The sequence below is a fragment of the Cyprinus carpio genome, chromosome A14, assembly GCF_018340385.1.
Source record: "Cyprinus carpio isolate SPL01 chromosome A14, ASM1834038v1, whole genome shotgun sequence".
Taxonomy (NCBI): domain Eukaryota; kingdom Metazoa; phylum Chordata; class Actinopteri; order Cypriniformes; family Cyprinidae; genus Cyprinus; species Cyprinus carpio.
This window is the reverse complement of record NC_056585.1, coordinates 9,885,479-9,900,788: the sequence shown is the minus strand read 5'-3', so window position 1 is coordinate 9,900,788 and position 15,310 is coordinate 9,885,479. Positions and strand designations below refer to the sequence as shown.

The window sequence follows — 15,310 nt, the reverse complement described above, 5'->3', positions numbered from 1 at the left end:
ATTTATTTATTTATTTGTTTGTTTGTATCTTGTTTCACATGTTAATGAAATGTGCCAGCAACTGTAATTTTGCTCCTTGTGCCTGTTGACATGTGATGCAGGCGACCTCTAGTGGTGTTTTCTGAGACTGATTTCCCAAACTGCAGCTTTGCATTTTCTTGGATAACGTTTCTTGAAAATGGAATGTTCGAAGTAACAACAAATAAAATTAAAGAACAGATTTATGGCTAATACTGAAACTTTCTTTTCTGAAGTTATTTTCTAAAAAGTTGGAGACCACTTGCGAAAATGCACCTGTTCTGACCCCACTCTGTTTGTATTTATATTTACCTAAATGTATTTGTATATTGTGTGTGCAGTATGTGTATATATACATACACACACGATTTATATGCACATTTGTTATTTAATAACAATTCATATTATCATTATAAATTCATTTTCATTTGCAAAAAGACAAATATTTTCAGAGACAAAGATGTAGAAGAGTGAAATATCAGAGTTTTTATGACAAGTCAGAGTAAATACTAATCTACAATGCATATATTTAAGGGGGTAAAAACATATCACTGTCCAATAAACTTCTTAATGCAACACTAAAACTCCAACACAACAGCATGTGTAATGGCAGACTATGATGCATAATATCAGACAGAGCACCTCTGCTACTGGTTTGGAACCACACAGGATGAACAAAGAGAGGGAGTTCAGACTGGTATTGTCATATGAAACAGCTAGAGCCAGAACATTCTGTCTAAGACAAGGTGAAGGTCAACGTGTAGAAGCGCTTACTTGATAGAAGTCAAAGGTGAAGGCCTAAACAGGGTAAAACACAAATACAGATATTAAATATTTCCACTTCATCTTTATAGTTAAGTTGTTTTTTAACCTTTAAGGCAAGGCCAATAGTAATAACCAATAAAATTTGTGTTGACCAATATAAGCATTAGACTCCTAAACATTCTAGATTTAATCATGTCTTGCTCCAGCTTCAACATACAGTTATTTAGCATTCAAGAAAATTGCAAAATTCACCTTCAAGTTAAACTACACATAACAAATTAATTATAATTGTTAATAAAAAAAAATAGTAATAAACATTTACAATATATGGGCAAATATACCATATGCTTAGCACAGTCTATCGTTTAACCAATCAGCTAGGACTACTGTCTAGTCACCTAATTAATATTCATGAGTGAAGTTTTGAAGTTTTCTTTGCGCAGATTGTTCCTACTTCTCAAAAGGATGTCATTGTTTGAATGTGACTCTGTGCTGCAAAAGCGGAGCTCCTCTAATTTCTGATCTGTAGTCTAGAGAGGGACATGTCTAAATTGCTCATCTCCTCACCTCCGGTCCACGGGCCCTCAGAGAGATGAACTTCGATTTAGAGAAGTGTGTTAGCGCCATGGAGACCGTTTCTTCATTAACGTTTGTAATCTGAAAGGACACACGGCAAACCTAATTACCCCTCTCAACTGGGCGATACTCATCTATTGACATTCTGAACTAATTTCTCTGGGAAAATAAAATGGAGAGAGCGCGGGAGAGTCCAGGTGTGTCCAGGTGTGGCATTTTCAGGGGGAGCCTGATTCCCCCCACGGGTCCGTCTGTTTCCCCGTCTATAACTAAAATGATATTTAGATGATGGAGTTTTGTGTTTGTTTAGTTAATGAACCAAGTCTATTCTCTGTGGGAGGAAAAAGGAAGCTCATTAGCATATGTTAGCATATGTTTACTCCTGTGTGAGTGGCCTGGGTGATTTTCTTTTCTTTGTGCTTAGAAATGTCTTTTCATGCAACTATGTAAAGAACTGAGAATTAATTGTTCCATTTTTAGTCCTAAAACCTGAAGAGATTTGGCATTTTTGAACCATGGGGAATTTCCTGAGTTCACACCTGAGATTTGACTGTGCATAATTTATGTTGTATGCTTTAAAAAATAAAACAGTAAAGTCTCTTCAAGTAATGTAAACCACAGACCTACTTTTACCCACAAACTGAAAAGGTTGAACACAAAAGTAATATATTCCTACTACTGCACAGAAATAAAACTGATTCAAAGTTTGGATCGTGAAACTGAACACAGATGACATATTGAAAATAGCTTATTTTAGTAACCTGTGATTTTTAACATCTATAATTTTTCTCAGGCTGCAAAACTGAATTAAACAGCAAAACAATATATTTCCAGAATATCTGGATGCCACTCCCATGAGACTTCATGTGATAACAATGCAGAAAATCAATACTTACCATTTGAAACATTTATTGATTTAAATTGCATACTGTCTTACTATTTTTAGTAGTAAGTAGTAAGCAGTGTACAGTGTATATTGCACAGTATTCAGTAAGCAATCTTGTAGGTCTTGTAGGATTCATGCCCTCAAGTTATCCCCTATAAAAATATTAATCACAACACCACAGTTTTATTGCAGAAAAAAATATTTAATTCTCATATTTTTTATGTACACATTTGGAATTAATGGATTTTCACATCCTGTTCTCTTGTATGAGGCAGTAATGCGTGTCTAAATGCATGTGGATCCAGTCATTTCTACATGAGTTATCATAATGAATTAATTAGATTCATTTGGTGAGCATCCACCTTCTCCTGGCCCATAATTATTTCACATCATGACCACTGTATTGATTTATATGCTCACACTGTGTGCAAAAGATGGGTAATAATCACATTTTGGCTGAAATGATTGTCAAAGTAACAACAGTATAGGAAAATAATATAAAAATAATAATGATATTCAGTATTGTATTAAATCTCAGGCTCCTCACTGCTGCTCTATTGGTAATGACCTTTGACCTTTAGGCCTGGCGTGGTCAAACTAACCAAGCAGATGCAATTACAAATAATAATAATAATAATAATAATAATAATAATAATACAGATTAAGAGTTATTCAGTCCCTCAAATAACAGGACAAGCAAGTTTCATTGGGATCATAAGATCTCGACTCTCCCTTTAACTTATCCAAGTTCTTTTAAAACAGTCAGACTCTCCTATCCCGAGGAAAAGAGGCTCCGTAGTTAAGTACAATAGACTCCAATGACAGGACAGACAGTGTGTCCTACGAGCAGGTCTGAATGATGTACCACAGACACACACACAATGTGAGTGAAAAGTGCATGTTCGAGTGAGTGTGAGCACAGAGCGGTGACAGACAGAACCATCATAGCATAATGGCACTGTGACATCATTAAGGTTTTGGTGACAAGTGATCTCAGACTTGCAGCATAAAACTGGTTTGCTGCTCATTCTGCCTGACTGACATGTAAAGCAACAAAACACTTTTTACATGCCATTTAGGTGAGGGTTTATCTGAAATAGAGTGCAACAGTCGGGTTCTGGAAGTAAAAGCTCCATTTATTATCTCCACAGGGGAAGTGACTTATAACTCACAATAGGTCTGTTTTTAAAGGTTTATCAGTTAGTGTTACAAGCTTGTTAACTGATGGTATATGCTTTTCTTGAAGCTGTCAGTTTTCATTATTTCAACTTTTACTTGAAGTATTTGTGTTTAACTTTAATGTTAAACTAGTGGTGTCAAATCAATTAAAAGGTTATTGTATGTAAACATATATTGTTTACATAATACATGTGTGTACTGTGTATATTGATATGTATATATAAATACACATACATGTAAGAAATATGTGTTATATATATATATATATATGTGTGTGTGTGTGTGTGTGTGTGTGTGTGTGTAAATATTTATTAAATATATACATGTATGTGTGTGTATTTATATACAGTATACATATAAATATACACAGTGCACACAACTACATTATGTAAACAAACTTATTTTGGATGCACTTAATCGCAATTAATTGATATGAAAGCACTATGAAAAACCCATAATTATGCAGAGAAATTTAATTATAAATTGAACATCTTTAAATCAATAGCTTCTCTATCATTTTTAACTTGATTTTTATTCTAAACACTTTATGGGATTTTTGTTTTATAATTTTTCATTAAAGTTATTAAGTTCAATCTAGTAATCTTCAATACTTTTTGGCTTCAAATCAAGTCTGTAAGGTTGTGATAAAATTCATAACTGTTTATGGCTTAAAACTTTTTAATGAAGACTTTAATCCTTATGGGAAAAAGTGAATGGGAAAAACACTTCTGGAAACAAGTCCACTGAGAAAATGGTTAGGCACTGTTGCACTCTTAAAATCTCTGCAAAATGGTTGCAGGAAAACAGGGGAGGTTTATTTTTAGACTTTGTGAGAGGAATTTCTGTCCTGCTAAACAAATTCACAGACAGAAAACAAAGTGGGATATATAGTTCCGCTCCTGTATAACTTTCAAAGATTTGAAGCATGTCAACCTTATATTATTTTAAAACAATTTTCTTCCCTAAATCAACGGAAGTTGCATTGCATGTGCAATATGCATCAGATGGGCAATGAATGGATTGTGTCCGTCCATCTGAGGCTGAGACTACATTATAATGCTTTGGTAATAAGTCACTCTTTTTGTTCATCATCACAGCTAGGTCCTTTTGTCTTATTTTATTCGTTATATAAGTCATTGTTGATGACCTCTGTCCCCGTGTCGTCACGCGGGTCGTAGCTGCTGGGAGAGATGAACCTACGTTTCTTGCCGAAGGTGGAGAATGAGTTGTGAACGTTTAGCTCACTGCGGTAGCTGGGGCGCAGGGTGCAGAAGCCGGATGGTGTGCCGGGGATGTAGACGTTGTGCTGGTAGTCCGGCGGAGGGTCCGGGCGGACCTGTGCCGTGGGCTGCTGCTGCTGCAGGTGGGGTGTGGGGTTGTGTTGGGGTGTGTAATGAGGAGTCCAGGCCCTCTGAGAAATGCTACCTGCTGGAGAATGCATCCGGTACTCTGAAAGTGTTACAAAAAGTATGTTTTTAAGGAAAAAAAGTATTTTCTGCTCACCGATGCTGCATTTATTTGATCATAATACAGTAAAAACAGTAATATTGTGAAATGATATTACAATTTATGATAACTAATTTGTATTGCAATACATTTTAAAATGTTGTTTATTAATGTGTTGCAAAACTGAATTTTCAGCATCATTATTCCAGTAATCAGTGTTACGTGATCCATCAAAAATTATTCTAATATTTAATATATATATATATATATATATATATATATATATATATATATATATATATATATATATATATATATATATATATATATATTTATGCTTACCCCAACTTTTGAATGGTATGTATCATGGTTTCCACATAAAATGTGAACCAGAACAACTGTTTTCAACATTAATGATGATCAGAAATGTTTCTTGAGCAACAAATTAGCATATTGGAATGATTTCTGATGGATTATGTGACATTAAAGACTGGTGTAATGATGCTGAAAATTCAGCTTTGATCACAGAAATAAATTACATTTTCAAATATATTTAAATAGAAAATAGTTATTTTAAATGTTAATAATATTTCACAATATTACTGTTTTTACTGTATTTTTGATCAAATATATGCAGTTTAGTGAGCATAAAAGTCTACTTTGAAAAACATTATTATAAAATCTTAATTTCAGACTTTTGACTCTACACTGGATCACACTGGAAGTACTAATGTGAATAATTTATGTTGCCAAACAAATCATGAAAGTCTCTTCAAGTAATGTCTCATTTACCCACAGAGGACAGAGTAATATTTTCCTCACTATTGCACAGAAATTAAATACATTCAAAGTTTGAACCTTGAATCTGAACATAAATTCTATATTGAAAATTGTAAATTTTCTGTAGTAGGGATTAATATCACCTGTGTTTTTTAATTTCTGAAATTTTACGCGTTTGGGCTGTAAAAATGAATTCAACATGACAACCAAAAAACAACCACATTTCCAGCATGATAAGGCAAGGAGATATGGCCATGTGCTGGTTTTTACTTTTTTAGGCCTTCATGGCAGCAATGCCTTTAACAACTCCAACACTTTTTCCTTGTTGAATATCATATTTCACTTAAAATATGAAATATGTCAGATAATTACAAGTATAGCTGTACCTCTCGAGCGGGTTCCCCAGGTCCAGTACTGTCCAGCAGCTATTTGACCCATATAATTCTCTGGTTCTGCCTGCATGGCCTTTTGCATCAGAGTGCCATCCATGTTGATAGAGTTACAACTGCAAACAGATGATGGAAAATTAGGCCAATCTGAGATGTAAGTAGATATCTTGATACTCCAGATGTCATGCATGAGAGATCATTGCCTGCCAGCTCTAAATGACAAAACTTCACTTTGGGAACATCTGACGTTGTCTTCAAAAATACAATTCATATGTTTTTAATACTTTTTCCCCCCTAAAATGTAAAAGTTATTTTTTTAAGAGTTTGACTTCTAGTGTTTACATTTATGCATATGAAATTTAACACATGACCAGGGCACTGTTAGCACCATGTGCAATTGTTTGAGCTACAGAAATACTTAGATTTTCTCAGTCGTACAACAGTTTGTCATATATTGTGTTACTATTAACTAAATACACAAAGTTTATAGTGTATGCCCATTCAGAGACAAGTAAACCTGTGTTTTACCTTTTCAGAGAGGAGGTTTGATTTTTGGTGAGGGCCCAGTCAGTGTTTGCTTGTTTTAACTGCAATACACAGAACAATAAAAACAAATGAGATCTTAAAATAAATAACTGATTATAACACATATGTAAGATAAATGTTTATATATCTTTTCCGAAACTCTTCAGTGTATAGAATTGCTACAGATGTCCACAGACACTCTGAAATATATTACTCAGGCATTAAAGGAATCTTGTATGCCTCCTTGTGGCCAAAAGTGTGAAACGCACGTCATTTCTTTCCGAGCTGTGGTGCCTTGAGCAATGACTGGTGTCACGGTCTTCTCTTTCATCCTCAGAGATGCGGCGGGGGTGGAGGAGGAGGAGAATGGGGGTGTTATTTATTCCATGTCAAAGAACGAGTGAAAGCATGAATTCCACGCTCTATTAATTCGCTTAGAGACTTTCATAAGGAGAGCGCCATGTAAGCTTATTATTAAAACCTTTCTTCAAAATACCATCCGTAGAAAATGAGAACACCGACATACGATTTTAATCTTCAAAAGAAAACTGCAGCGGGCAGGAAACTAATTTCGAATACGCATTTAACTGACCAACGACTTTAATTTAATGTCTCGCTTTATTTTAGAAACTCCCGTGCGTTTGCATTCTCAGCTGCAGCTCTGGTGAATTTATACAGAATTTTCCATCTTTAATATATTCCCAGAAGAAATCCTGTAAGTAGCTCTGACTGCACGCAGGAGTTCTACACCTGTTTGAGTTTTTTTTTTTTTTTTATGCCCTTAAGGGCATCATTTTTCATGAATATTCTATATGAGACCTAAAGGCCACATATTCTATGGACATTGCAGGTTTCAGTTCCCTCAGTGGACGAATTTATTCTTCACAAGCTATAAGAAGTTCACTTACCCAAGGCAAGGTCACACCTGGCTCTCTAACAGGTCACCCTGACAAATTAATAATAACGGAAGCGAGCACGTTTACATTTTACAGCCTGACGTTTCCACCTAGTGGATATTAACAGGACACACACACACACACACACACACACACACACACATACACACAGTTTCTCCCTCGCTCTCCAGTTCTTGTTCTATGAGGGCAAAGTGGCAGAATCTACAGGCACGACACGTCTCCATTGGCTCCAGCTCGCTCCCTATAATGCTTTCGTTTCCCCAGCCCCATTATGGAAGAAACCAGCCCGCGCCCGTGTGCCATTGTGTACTGGATAATTAGCTTGTGTGTGTGTGCGCGCGTGCCCTTTGACAAAGAATGTCTGTGCCTAAATGCAATAGAAGAGCACTAAAAAGCTTCTCCTGTTGAAGGTTAGAGACAGACCACGTTAATATTTTAAGCTGACCGCATTAACAACAAAGAAGCATAAAAAAACGTTTAATGTTCTTTAAGGTTTTGCAACATTTTAGAGAGATTAATAGATAGAAAGACAGAGAGAGAGAGATAGCACATAAAACAACGGAAGACCTGGATAGAGTGCTAAAAGAAGTACATTGTCCTCGGTTGCTCTGGAAAATACCGCCGTCATGAGACGGTCGTTCACTCTCAATCAAGGTCATTGATTGACTTCAGAGGTATTAAATATTTGTTGTCAAATAATTAGCGCCCTCCAGTTTTTCTTTTGTGCATTTATAATTGATAGCCAATTCATCTCATTCACCAACATATTTCACACTTCACGAAAGTGACTCAAAAATAAAGATCACCTGACAAACTCAACGAGCAAGTTAATGTTTAAGACTGAAGATGAATGCTGTTTTACCTCGTTCGGTGTAGTCGCACCATTGTTCACGGACGAGCAGCGGCTCTGTGAGCTCAGCACCAGGTTATCAGCTCCTTTCGCCGTGTTATTTCTCGGTGTGCCGGGACTGCAAGGCTTGAGAAACATGAAGTCGCTCTTTGAAGATTCGGGCGTCAAACACACTTTGTAGCAATACGCTTGAGAGAGATTTGCAGGATTGCTGTTTACCTCCACGCAGTTCGTGGGCACTTTGGCGCCGGTGGAGATCTTCAGGTTTAGATTAGACTTTTTGAATACATCGGCGGGCGGCTCCGGTTCAAAGCTGCAGCAAGCGGTACCGAGCGAGGAGAGCGCGTAACCGCCGAGGGAGTCACGGTCTTTGTAGCATTTCACGGCCGCCAAGACGATGATGGCCACGAGGAAGATGAGCGAGACGGTGCTCAGTGACACGATTAAATAGAGCGCGAGGTTAGACGGGGGCTGGGGGCTGAGCGAGAGGTCACCGAATTTGGACAGCGACTCCGGCACGCTGTCCACCACTGACAGAATGATAGACACGGTGGCCGAGAGCGGCGGCTGCCCGTTGTCCTTGACAAGTATGACGAGTCTTTGTCTGATGGCATCTTTGTCTACAAAGCGGCGGATCGTCCTGATCTCCCCGGTGTATAAAGCCACGCTGAACAGCCCGGGATCCGTCGCCTGCAGCATCTGATATGACAGGCGAGAGTTTTGCCCCGCGTCCGCGTCAAGCGCCGTGATTTTAGCCACAAGGTACCCAGCGTCAACCGACCTGGGCACCATTTCAGTAGCAACAGTGCCGTTTCTGGACAGTGGTGACAGGATGACCGGCGCGTTGTCATTCTGATCCAAAACGAACACACTGACGGTCACATTGCTGCTGAGTGGCGGGAAACCGGCGTCCTGCGCCTGGATGCGGATCTGAAAGTTCCGGAGCTGCTCGTAATCGAAAGAGCGCAGCGCGTAGATGTTGCCGTTATCAGAATTGATTGAGACATAAGTGGACACCGGCATGCCCTGGATCTGACCCTCCAGGATGGAGTAGGACAAATACGCGTTCTGATTAGAGTCCGGATCAAATGCGGTCACCGAGCAAATGGAAGCCCCCGGGGCGTTATTCTCGGTCACATATACAGTGTATGAGGGCTGAATGAAGCGCGGCGGGTTGTCGTTAATGTCAGACACTTGAACCAGAATCGTCTTCCTGGTGGAAAGCGGAGGCGAGCCAAGATCTCGCGCCGTGAGGGTTATGTTGTACTCCGAGACAGACTCTCTGTCGAGAAACTCGCTGGTCACGAGTGTGTAATAGTTTTTAAAAGAGGAGTGCAACTGGAACGGCACATTTCCGGGGATCTGGCAATCCACAGCTCCGTTCTCTCCGGAGTCACGGTCCATTACACTGACCACAGCTATCACCGTGCCCGGAGGCGCGTCCTCCTGAACAGGTGTTGACACAGAGGTTAATATGACCTCGGGCGCATTGTCGTTCACGTCCAGAATATCGACCAGCACTTTACAATGCACGGCCACGGCTGAGGGACCCTTGTCTTTCGCCTGCACGTAGAGCTCGTACACGCTGGCCTTCTCGTAGTCCACAATTCCCTTCACCCGGATCTCACCCGAGTGAGAATCGACGCTGAACAGCTCGCGTACCTTCAGAGGTGCATGCCCGCTGAACGAATAGGTGATCTCGCCGTTTGCGCCTTCATCCAGGTCCGTGGCGTTCAGTTTGAGCACAAGCGTGCCTCTAGGCGCGTTCTCCACCAAGCTGACCCGGTATACGGAGCGGTCGAACACCGGCACGTTGTCATTCGCGTCCAGTACAGTTACCTTGATCTGTGCCGTGCCCGAGCGCAATGGGGAGCCACCGTCCACGGCCGTGAGCACCATCTCATGTGTCTTCTGCTGCTCTCGGTCCAACGGCGATTGCAGAACGAGTTCTGCAAACTTGCTGCCGTCGTTTCGCGTCTGAATATCCAGCACGAAATGTTGATTGGCGCTCAGTAAGTACGAGCGGAGAGAGTTGGAGCCCACATCCAGATCCTGCGCGCTCTCCAGCGGAAACCGGGAGCCCGGCGCAGCAGACTCTGTAATCTCCAGATTAAACTCGCTCCACGGGAAACTGGGAGCGTTATCATTCACGTCCAAGATCTCCACTTCTACCCGGTACAGTTCCAAAGGGTTCTCAATGACCACCTGCAAGTGCAAGAAACAACCGGGACTTTGTTCACACAGCTCCTCGCGGTCGATCTTCTCGTTCACAAACAGAATTCCGTTCTCCAAATTCACTTCTAAATATTGTTTTTTAGCCCCGGATACAATCCGGAATCTCCGTGAAGACAGTTTGGCCACGTCCAAGCCCAAGTCCTCTGCTATATTTCCAACGAAAGCCCCGTGCTCCAACTCCTCGGGAACTGAATAGCGAATCTGCGCCAAAACCCGGTCCAGTGCGCACGCACACAGGAGCAGACACACAACCTGCCCTGCCAACGTCCATCGCCTCCTCGGAAGCCTCCGGTCCATCTTCCTAAAAATCTGATATTTTCAGCTGCTTTCACAGAGGACACTCATGTTCAGTTGTGAAAGATTCAAACCGTTTTTGGAAAACTATTTAAGTACACAATACACGCTCGCATTGTTATCCAAAGTGAAATAAAAATAATTTAAAAAGTGCATGTGTCGATTTACAACAGAGTGGAAATTCGCTGCAAACTTGGAGACTCTATTGGGTTGTGCGCTTTGCGCGAAGCGCAGGCAGTGTGTGAGCAGGAGCGGCGAGCGCTTTGATATTCCAGTGTGTCAGATGCTTTGAGAAGTGTGTGAGACGAAAGAGGGAGGTGATGTGCGTGCGTGCGTGTGTGCGTGCGTGTGTGTGTGTGTGTGTGTGTGTGTGTGTGTGTGTGTGTGTGTGTGTTTGTGTGTGTGTGTGTGTGTGTGTGTGTGTGTGTGTGGCGGGGAGGAACGTATTGGCGCACGGCGACTTCAGAGCACGGAGCATAATCACTGTACTAGCACGTTTAACTCGAGATCTACCGGGTGCGCGTAATCACCCTGAAATAAGTGAGACAATTAATCAACGAATTAATACGTCATTTCTGATATGGCAATGCAACTTTACATTCCCGACCTTTTTATGATTTCTTAAAAAACACGGTTAGGATACTTGACCAGATAGTCTTGTAAGTTCTTTTAAGCAGCAGCTATACATACATATTTTCGATATGGTATTGCAACAAAACAGATCCAGTGACTTATAAGATTATGGATTGTGGAAGTTATTGTTTTAATGGGACAAATCCGAATCGTGTCTTCAAAAAGAGTGACACGTGTTCGCCCAAATCTAATCTTAATGTTCATGGATAATCCTTATCAGTCGCGCTCCCCACGAGCATCCTTAGAGGAAGGTTCTACTTAAGAAGGTTCATTTCTGTTTCTTTGTATGTGTTTTTGTTTCTCTGTGTCTGTCTGATGTAAGCCTATCTCCCCCTCATACCAGGCCTACACCTTAACACAGACATTCTTGAATTCCGCAGTTTACTATAGGCACATCTTTGAGGGATGAGGGAAGAAGAGAAATAGAGAGACAAATAAAATCACCTTAGCGTAAGGTGATTGCTGGTCTTACGTGACCATCAGGTTTGTCAGACTAGACTAGACTAGGTGAACACCACCTTGACCAGGCCATAATAAACTAGCTGAGACCAAACCACTTAAATCTTTTTTTTTTTTTCAGCAACCACCCTTAAGTTTTGTGACATTTCGGTCTCCTCTGACCCATCTTATCTCTACAGGGAGGTGAAATCCTCCACCCTGGTTCAAATAACCGCAGAATACAATCTGCTGTCAGACTTAACCTCCAGCAGATGGTAAAGCTCTAGCAGAAATGATTACATTTGAAAAAAGAACAGGAGTTCCTCCGCTCTCGACTTCTTTTTAATTAACGGAGAGACGGATTAGTGCTCGGCTATCCGGGATCAGCCGTTTTTTCAACAGAAGAATACAAATGTTTTTGGATAAATAATCCCCGGCGCATTTCACGGTGCCCGTTATATTAACATGCATTACACGAGCCCTGAAGCCCCTTTTCAGCCGCCGGCTTATTGTCCACGGGGCGCAAGAGTGCCATTACTTTCACCACAAGCTCCATTTAAACTCAGTCGCGGTAACCTTGCAAAGCCCCTGACTGTCTATATTGAATACTTCAGTAAGAAAAGAGAGAGAGAGGAAAACAAGTGACGAGAGAGTAAGAGATGGCCTTACATAGGCCTACAGAGAATAAAAACACGGGGACTGAAAAGGATGCTAACAGACTCATAAACACTGTTGTGAGATTTCACCCATTCAGTCTACTAGTCTAGTATTTAGTCTATAAATAAATTACTGATAAATGAAGCGTATAATAGGCTGCCAGTTAGATATTTTAAAAATACATATATAAAAAGGGTGGACTATCATTAAACGTAAGCTATTTTATAAAATATATCATCATCCTTTGTGCTATTCGGTTGTTTAGAGTTTCAAAAATGATCTTTGCGCGCCATCTGCTGTTCACCTAGGTGTCTTACAACAACGAAGAGTGAACTCTAATTGTTATTGCTTTCTTAAAATAAATGTAAAAATGGCATAATCGTTTATGTTTTCTATCTTAATTTTACGTTGATTTTATAACTTAAAAACTAAAACTGTAGGCATACGTTTTCAAAATGTGAATTTTGAATAACAAGTCACTTAAAAATCTATTTTAATCTCTTCAGCAACAATTAAATAGTAGCCTAAATAATACATTATAATATTAATATATTGTGATTAATACATTTGATCGTTTTTAACATTTAAACACGACAGCTTGCACTAACATGACATTTACTCATTTACATTTACATGACACATACTCGGTTGTTTGGAGTTTCAAAAATGATCTTTGAGCCCCATCTGCTGTTCATCTCGAGGTGTTACAACAACGAGGAGTGAAACTTCTTTTGATTTAAAAATCTAATTTGTATTGCTTTTCCCCCAAAACAGGCCTATGGGTAAAAATAGCAATAAAATCATATTATGGCAATTAAAATATCTCTACTCTTACATCTTGATTTTATGTCAATATTAGAAATCAAAAAGTAAAAATGTAGAAGTCTTTTAAAAGGGCAATACGTGAAGACATACTGAGATTTAATATTGTACCGTTACCTTATTGAAAAGTTATTAAAAATTATTGACTGACCATATAGCAAGATCTCATTGCATTATATATAAAAACGTTGGACAGCGCCCGTGGTTCGATCTCCGGTCGCCGGTTTCTCGTCAGCCGTGAGATAGTGATCTACTGGACTTTAACAAAAAAAAAAAAAAAAAAAAATCAGCACGACAGGTTTACAGCCGAAAATAAAAGTAAACAGCGTTCATTCTGAACAGTGAAACTCATTACAACACAGAAGAAACAACAACCATTAGAGACAGACACATAAGGCTGACTGCTTTAATACACCTTTTTAGTGAATGTTCTTAAGTTTACTCAAGAAAATTTATCTTTTATTATACGACTCCTTGAACACATCTCATGGAATGTCACAGCTGCAATGGGAAACTGTCAATTAACAGCGCACATCAGCAGCAATGTTAGATTATTATAACACTTAAGCATATGAACACTAACAGAGAGAGAGAGAGAGAGAGAGAGAGAGAGTAACAAAACAGTTTAGGCTGACCAGCAGTTTCATAGTCCATACTGCATGTAATTGACCCCTCTTTGCGGTCAAAAACATTTAAAGTCAGTGAACAGAAAATTAAGATTTTAATGGCACCAAAAAAAGCAAAACGCTGGACAGCGCCCGTGGTTAGATCTCTGGCCAGCGGTGTACCGTCGACCATGAGTTACGTTTTGTTAGGAGAAGTAACCACTGAGCTAAACCAACGCGAAATATGTAGCACTGAGCAGGTCCTTTAACTAGAAGCATTAACACGGAAGTCCAACGCTTAAACAACAGAAAGTGAAACTGCGAAACTACGAAACTGACGACGGTGAGTCTATTACAATAAAACAACAACACCCATCAAAACTCACGTTAATGACTCAGATGATTATAAACCTAGCAAGTTTTTAATAAAACCTCTGTTTCAATACGATGGACGTTTTCTTTTTTTTTTCTTTTTTTTACAAAACTGTTCTAAGTAGTGTAGAAATTCTACAGATTTCAGTAGAAAAAGAAATATTCTGAAATATTATTAGAATTCTAAATAACTGTTTTCAATTTGAATACATTTTAAAATGTAATTTATTCCTGTGACACAAAGCTGAATTTTCAGCATCATTACTCCAGTCTTCAGTCTCACACAATCCTTAAGAAATCATTCTTAATTATTTTTAATTATGTATTATGTTGAAACAGATGTGCTGCTTCATATTTGTATGGAAACGGTGGTATTTTTATTTATTAAATTTTTTAAAGATACTTTGATGAATAGATTGTTTTTAAATAGATCTTTTTGTAAAATGTAAATGTAACAACGTAAATACTGTAACAGTGTAAAAGTCACTAAAGACTTTTAGCGAAGAGAGAAAAGCTTGTGCAGCATTTAACACTTTATATTTTGTTATCATATGCAAAGCCATTCATGCATTTTAATGTGTGATTTAAATATGCAAATACTTTCTGGGGCCACTTTATATCATAGTACTACAGTATCACCACCTAATACTGTATTTGTAAGGCTAGACAGGAAAGTTTATATTTAACTTGTCAATAATATACATCACTATCCAAAAGAGGGCAGCAAAGACCACAGAATATCACCTGCACACATAGAGATTGCTATTACAGATGCTGAGTTTCCTGTTTGAAGTTGGTTTTTCACACACCTATAAATAACCTAAATAATGTCTTCAGACAGCTGATGTGTTTGTCTTTGAGAATGAGACAGATTCCACACAGACCCAAGCTCTGTAAAAGAACATTAAAGGGATAGTTCACCC

At 39.1% G+C, this 15,310-nt stretch overlaps 1 protein-coding gene across 2 annotated transcripts; it reads right to left on the bottom strand.

Annotated features, from left to right (window-relative positions):
• Positions 1-3,731: 3,731 nt before the first annotated feature.
• On the bottom strand, positions 3,732-11,233 carry LOC109111519 (protocadherin beta-15-like). Of its 2 annotated transcripts, XM_042770579.1 has the most exons (5): positions 8,551-11,233; positions 8,344-8,457; positions 6,568-6,626; positions 6,037-6,155; positions 3,732-4,873 (listed from the first exon to the last, which is right to left on the bottom strand). In XM_042770579.1, the coding sequence occupies exons 1-5, from the start codon at positions 10,861-10,863 to the stop codon at positions 4,542-4,544; spliced, it is 2,937 nt and encodes a 978-aa protein (XP_042626513.1). In that variant the 5' UTR covers positions 10,864-11,233; the 3' UTR covers positions 3,732-4,541. The 2 variants fall into 2 exon arrangements, with proteins under 2 accessions (XP_042626513.1, XP_018980019.1); XM_019124474.2 differs by having other exon boundaries at positions 8,344-11,232.
• Between the last annotated feature and the right edge of the window lie 4,077 nt (positions 11,234-15,310).

Excerpts from the sequence above, each read along its gene's own strand:
- LOC109111519 (XM_019124474.2), bottom strand. The coding sequence starts at position 10,863 with ATGGACCGGAGGCTTCCGAGGAGGCGATGGACGTTGGCAGGGCAGGTT. Across the intron at positions 6,156-6,567 it reads CAAACCTCCTCTCTGAAAAG|TTGTAACTCTATCAACATGG; the intron begins GTAAAACACAGG and ends ATCTGTTTGCAG. Across the intron at positions 4,874-6,036 it reads CTGGGGAACCCGCTCGAGAG|AGTACCGGATGCATTCTCCA; the intron begins GTACAGCTATAC and ends TAACACTTTCAG.